The sequence below is a fragment of the Elephantulus edwardii genome, unplaced genomic scaffold (genome assembly GCF_000299155.1).
Source record: "Elephantulus edwardii isolate Elephantulus edwardi_28Jun2011 unplaced genomic scaffold, EleEdw1.0 scaffold00129, whole genome shotgun sequence".
Lineage (NCBI taxonomy): Eukaryota > Metazoa > Chordata > Mammalia > Macroscelidea > Macroscelididae > Elephantulus > Elephantulus edwardii.
Window position 1 is genome coordinate 787,325 of NW_006399879.1, and position 6,385 is coordinate 793,709.

Below are 6,385 nucleotides of genomic sequence, written 5' to 3' on the forward strand. Positions count from 1 at the left end.
GCCCCGCAGGGACCACTCACCGTCAAGGGGTGTGTGTGTGTGTGTGTGTGTGTGTGTGTGGACACACGTGTGCGTGCTGGCGTCCTGCAGTCTCCCAGGCCCAGCACCCCGCAGGGACCACTCACAGTCAAGGTGTGTGTGTGTGTGTGTGTGTGTGTGTGTGTGTGTACACACGTGTGCGTGCTGGCGTCCTGCAGTCTCCCAGGCCCAGCACCCCGCGGGGACCACTCACAGTCTTTTCTTGTCCACCACGCGTTTCACCCTGATGGCCCGCTGCTCCGAGTACAGCTTGCACACTCCTGTACGGGAAACAGAGGAACAGAGGTCATTTCAGAGCGCTGCTGTGGACAGGATGGCGGTCCCCCGAGAGGGAAGCCCCCTCTGCGCGGCTGGCCGGTGAGAGTCCCCGAGGGCCCGGGAGAGGGGACACTACTTTTCAGGTAGTCCTCCACGAAGTCCAGGACGGCGCTCCGGTGCTCCTTGACCTGCTGCGAGTGCGTCTCCCTGTGGGCTGGGACAGAGAAGGGCAGGCTCAGCCTCCGTCCACGCGGGGGACCCTCGCCCACCCGCCCCACGGCTGCCGCTGCTCTGGGGTTTCTGTCCTGGTGCCGTGTCAATGGCACCACACTTTTTAAAGAGTAAGATGAGTCAGGCCTTCCTTGAGTGGAAGACGGTGCCAGTGAAAAATCCCACCAGTCACGGGACATACGGCTTGTCAGGTGGCCTGGCGAGGGAGCCCGTCGGCATCAGCAGTGACCAGTGCTCACCCGGCCGTCACATGACGCCCTCAAACACAAACTGCAGCCACGCACGCCTCCCTGCCTGAGCCTGCGTGTTCTGGTCTGTCCACTCCCCACTGGAGAGGCCTCCTCCAGGAAGCCCTCCTCACCTCACTGGCGCCACCAGGGCCCCTCTCTTCTGTGAACCACACCATCCGTCCCTCTCACAGCTGTGCTCTAAGTTTACAGACCTTTCCCAGTCAATGATCCCTACAGACTCTGTTTTACGGCATTAATGACAATTTCCTCCTTGTAACCACACTCGTCCCACTTCCTCCGTCACTCTTCTCATTCATCTGTCCAGCCTTTCTCTTCCTGCCCTCTTAGCTTTCTCTCTGAGCAAATACTGCCCTTCTGACACGTGTGGCTGACTGTTCTAACATAAAGTGCCTCCTGGTGATACTAGACCCTGGCTACTTCCTGGTCTGTCCAGTGCTTGGCTGACAGGCTGAGCTAAGGGGTGACTTCAGTTCCAGGCTCCAATGATAGATAAGGGTCACAGTCTGAGGCGTCCCCCAGGTGTCCATGGAACCTGGTCACTTTTGTGGCTTTGAGTCTTGTTCTGCATCTCCTGCTGCGTCAGGACCACGTACTGCGGTCCCCTTTGCTGTGGTCAGCACTGGTGGCCGAGGACCATCGGGAGTCCTCCTGGTCTCAGGGTCACGGAGGTGGAGGTCCACGTGGCCCAGCAGCCCTCTGGACTAATGGCTTCTACACCTCTTTTCTTCTTCTGAGTTAGACAGGGAGAGCCAGCACCTCAGACGGCCTTTCACAAGCCCCCCATTACTCCTCACTGACGTGAAGTTCCGTTTATGTGCCCCCCCACCCACCCCTACCCTTGCGTTTTTGGAGCCTGCGGTCCTTATTCTGGTTAAGATTCAACCTCACTGCTGTGGGGTCAGCACTGACGTGCAGCTCGCCCTCCAGCGGGTTTCTGAGAGTGGACATCGCATGGGAGGGGACAGCCCCTCCTCCTCCTTCACCGTGGCTGTGGTGAAAACCACAGAGAGAAGGCCTCTGGGCTGACAGGGCAACTCGCTAGGGATGACGTCACAGTTGCCGGTAGACCGTCCACTGACGGATGGTAAGACCATTCACTGAGGAAACACGGCCTGCAAGACTCTGCGTGTTGTCAGGTGCCATCGGGTCGAGCACAGCTCACAGCGACGCTCTGGACACCAGATCTGAAGCCTGCCCTCTCCGTGCTGTCTCATCATCTCCAACACACCTGAGCGATGCTGCAGTCACCGTGTCAATCCGTCTCACTGAGGGGGCTTCCTCCTTTTTGCTAACCTTCCAGCTGCTTACGCATGACGTTCTTTCCGAGGATAAACCTCCCAGAACACGCCTGAGGTACGAGAGGCAGGGCTGCAGCACCCTGGCCTCCAAGGAGCACTCGGGCTGCACTTTCTCCCAGACATGCCTGTTCTCTCGGCCGTCCGTGGGATAGTCAGCACTCCTCCAACCCCACAGCTCAAAGGTGTCAACTCTTCTCTCATCCCTCGTCACTGCTCAGCTCTCAGACGCACAGCATGTGACTGAAAAGATCATGAACTGAATCGGCACAACCTAGTCTTCCAACTGACATCGCTGCTCTTCAAAACTTTGGAGAGGCCCTGGCTGCAGGCTTTCCCAGTGCAATGCATCGCCTGATCTCCTGACTGCTGCCCACGGGTGCTGACTGTGGATCCGAGGAAGACGAAGTCATTGACGGCTTCAATCGTTCCTGTCAGGACTCTGTCAGCACCACGCGAACACTGGTGCTAAGAACCCGGACACCTCAGAGGTGACCCCAGTGAGGTCTGCTCTGTCCATGGTCAGGGCAAGGCCTGCAGTCAGGGCAAGACCCACAGTCAAGGTGAGACCCACGTGGTCAGGGTGAGGGCGAGGCCCACGGCACTCAGTGAGGCCCGAGGTCAGAGTGAAGTCCGTGGTCTGCGCGAGGCCCGCGGCACTGAGTGAGGTCCGTGGTCGGGGCGAGGGAAGGCACTGTGCTGTTACAGGAAGGAGCCCGCAGTCAGGGCAAGGCCAGTGGTCAAGGTGACGTCCTTCCCTAAAAGGGCTCTATCCTCACACTATCCTCAGAGCAGAGAGCTCAGGACGGCCTCCGCCATCCTTACCCACATGCCATCAGCCATAAAACATGGACATACACGTGGGCTGACAGACTCGATTTATCCAGTCTACTGCTGGTCCTGTCCAACTGCACTTTCATATAGAACGCACCCACCTGAATAACACGCACCCATGTAACACACAGGGTGCTCCCAGGAGAGAGGGAGGGCTGGGTGACCTGGGAACACAGCATGAATATATGACAAACCGCACAGCGTGTGACGTGCGCAGGGTCTGCACGATGACTGGGCAGCCCTGGTTCTGGACGGGGAGGTATGCTCTATCCCCCGCTCCTGCTTGTTGTGCGCGCACACACACACACTCACTCACTTTTGCACACCAGTGAGTAGACGATGACTGGCTGCACCCCCGGGTGACCACGGCCACGCTGGCTGCGGCGTCGCCAGGGCGTGTTACCTTCTGTCCTCAGCTGCTGGATGGCCTCGGAGCAGGTCCTCATGAATATCTGGGCGTCCTGGTCGATCTGATCTCGCTCCGTGTCCGTCATTCTCCCGTGCTCAGACATGGTGTGGCTGCACAGAAGGGAGAGAGGGTGGTCTCTGCGTGCTCTGGGTTGGGTGTGACGGGACTTGAACTGCATGTGTTTGCATTAACCATGAAGCCATCAGCGTTTGGCAGAGGGGATGCTTATTACCCACTGGTTGACACGCAGGAAGGGGACCTTTGACCAAATCATGAAAAGTGGACAAAAGGTAAGGGCTGGAGGCCCAGGAGCTGCGGTTCCAGGTACGCAGTGGACACAGGGAGGGTTTGTGGGGAGAGGACTGAGGAATCGGGGAGCACCGGGTGGGGTAGGGATGAGGGACGAGGGGTCTCTGGGGTTCCCTGTGATGCCGGGGGAAGCAGAGGGCTTGGTGAGGAGATGAGTGGCTGGCCCTCACTGGCTGGAACAGAGTGGGCAGAGGGCGGAACCGGCTGCTGAATTTGGGCCGAGACTTCGTCTTACCATTCCGTATCCCCAGTGTCATGCAACAGATGCTCAGAGATTTTTGCTGAAATGTAATTTCAGAGAAGAGTAAGGCAGAGCATGGGCACTGACCGAGGGCCGGGATGCTGGAGGCCACTGACGGGCAAAGTGACCTTGAGATGTGGGGCCCTGATGAGCGAGAGAAGCCCCAGAGACGGGCCAAGGGTGGCAGGTGAGGGACAAGGCACTATTAATAGGTGTCGTGAGGACAGGACCAACACCCCAGAGACCCAGTGTTCACGACCTACGCCAGGTTTAAAAAGAAACCAGGGCAAACGGTCTCCTTACCGTTTTCTGAAACAATTTTGATAAAGCAGGGGAGCTTTTAGGAAATAAAGGACCATTTTCTGAAGCTACTTTATCTAATAAGGGGAAGAGAAGTCACTGTGGTAGGCAGCGTGGTGGCCACCTGGCTGAGGCCATCTCTGACCCCCACCTGCACGTCTGTCCCTGAGGCTGGAGGGGAGTGAACACCGGGCCGTCCTCACAGGCAGCCTGCATGCCGAGCACGGGGGTCCTGTGAACATACGACCTTCTCCCCCCTCATTCTCAGGAGCCGACTAAAGCAGAAGGGGTGTGGAGAGAAGCCCCAGGGTCAGAGCGGGGGGAGACTGGGCATCGAGAGCACAGCCCTCCGTCTGTCCGAGAACAGAATCAAGCATGGATGTTGTGTGCTGCTGAGGTGTAGTCCACTCACAGCTGACCCTCCAGCGGGTTTTCAGGGGCTATAAACTGCCCATCTCTCTCTCACGGAGCAGCTGGTGGATTCGAACCACTTGGCTCTAGATTGGCAGCACAACTTAGCACTGAGCCGCCAGAACTTTGACTGAGAGCAGGACCAGGTGATGACAGGTAGAGAAGCTTCGTGGCCGTCCCGGCCACCTGTCCCAAGTGCCCCTACTCTGCTGGGGCGCCTGGTGTGTCCCCCTCCAGCCTCGCAGGGGGCGCCTTCCCAGCTTCTCAAACCTCCAGCATCTCTTTCTTCCTCAGGTTCAGCCTCAGTGACCCCTCTGTCCCCTCCCCCAGAAGCCTACCACGTTGACCCACCCTCCCCCACCACATGTTAGGCTGCTGACTAAAAGGGCAGCAGTTCGAATCCACCATCAGCTCCAACGGAGAAGGAGGCAGCCTGGCCCCCTTTACAGCCTCACACACGTGACGGTGGGTCAGCATGAGTTGAACTTGACTCCACAGCAGGGCTGAGTCTTTCGGGGAATCTCTCTGCCAGCTGTGGCCTCCCCTTTACCCAGACACAGCCCTGCTTCCCTGGCTCAAGGTCCCAGGTCCACAAGTCTTCTTTCCCCTCTCCTGACCACAACCCTCAACGAACCCATCCACGCAGAAGGGCTGAGCCCGCCGGTTACTAACAAGGTGCCTGCCTGCCTTCCCTGCTGGACTCTCCCTGTCTGCACACGAACACGGAGCTAGTTCTCTCAGCTCTGAGGTGGACACCGCCTTTCCACTCCGTGCCGCCCATCAGCTACTGCCCAAGCTCTGTCGTCTTCACAGCAAACTTCCTCAGGTCTGCACCTCCTGCCACAGCCTTTCTGGGCTCGGCCCCACAGGCGTTCACCCCTGCCCTCACGCAGGCCACCGTGTGGTGAGGACGGTGTCATCAGGGGTGGCTCTGTTCCCCCTCCCTCCATCGCATGGCATCTGAGAGCTGGTCCCACGCCCCCACCAGCCACTCCCTGGGTGCCTCTTGCTGCCTGAATTTCTCCTCTGGTGAGTTGTCTGAGGCTCACAGCTTGCATTATTTATGAGTCTCATGGCTTTAAATACCACCTCTGCACACAAGTCTCAAAGTCCTATTTTCAGCCTGGCTTTCCTGACCTCCAGGCGCAGGGATCGAACAACATCCTCAGAATCTCCAGGGGGCCCTTGAGATTCCAATTAAGCCCCAAGTGGGGCTTCCCGCGTCTACTGTAGCTTCCCCAAGGAAGGCACCTACACCCTTCAGCTGTTCAAGACAAACTGTCGTGTCATCTCTGACACTTCTGAAGACTTCCTCTCACCGCTCACATCCAATCCATCAGCCGATCTTGTTAGCCCTACTGTCTCAGTGTTGTGGGCATCTGGCCTCTGCCTAGCACGTCCACTGCTAGACCCGGGCCCAGACTCCATGCACCTAGACCCGGGCCCAGGAGTCCACACCGCTAGACCCGGGCCCAGGAGTCCACACCGCTAGACCCCGGCCCAGGAGTCCACAACGCTAGACCCGGGCCCAGACGTCCACGCCCCTAGACCCGGGCCCAGGAGTCCACACCGCTAGACCCGGGCCCAGACGTCCACGCCCCTAGACCCGGGCCCAGGAGTCCACACCGCTAGACCCGGGCCCAGGAGTCCACACCGCTGGACCCGGGCCCAGGAGTCCACACCGCTGGACCCGGGCCCAGACGTCCATGCACCTAGACCCAGGCCCAGGAGTCCACACCGCTAGACCTGGGCCCAGACGTCCGCGCACCTAGACCTGGGCCCAGACGTCTGTACCCCTAGACCCGGG

General features: G+C 59.0%; 1 protein-coding gene across 1 annotated transcript in view; it reads right to left on the reverse strand.

The window, feature by feature from the left end:
• STX18 (syntaxin 18) overlaps positions 1 to 6,385 on the reverse strand; it is a 111,494-nt gene that overhangs the window by 20,244 nt on the left and 84,865 nt on the right. Inside the window, exons 3-5 of the mRNA XM_006893580.1 lie at positions 3,312 to 3,427; positions 434 to 511; positions 233 to 299 (exon numbers count right to left, since the gene is read on the reverse strand). Of these exons, the coding sequence (XP_006893642.1) occupies positions 233 to 299; positions 434 to 511; positions 3,312 to 3,427 (261 nt within the window). The remainder of the gene's footprint in view (positions 1 to 232; positions 300 to 433; positions 512 to 3,311; positions 3,428 to 6,385) is intronic.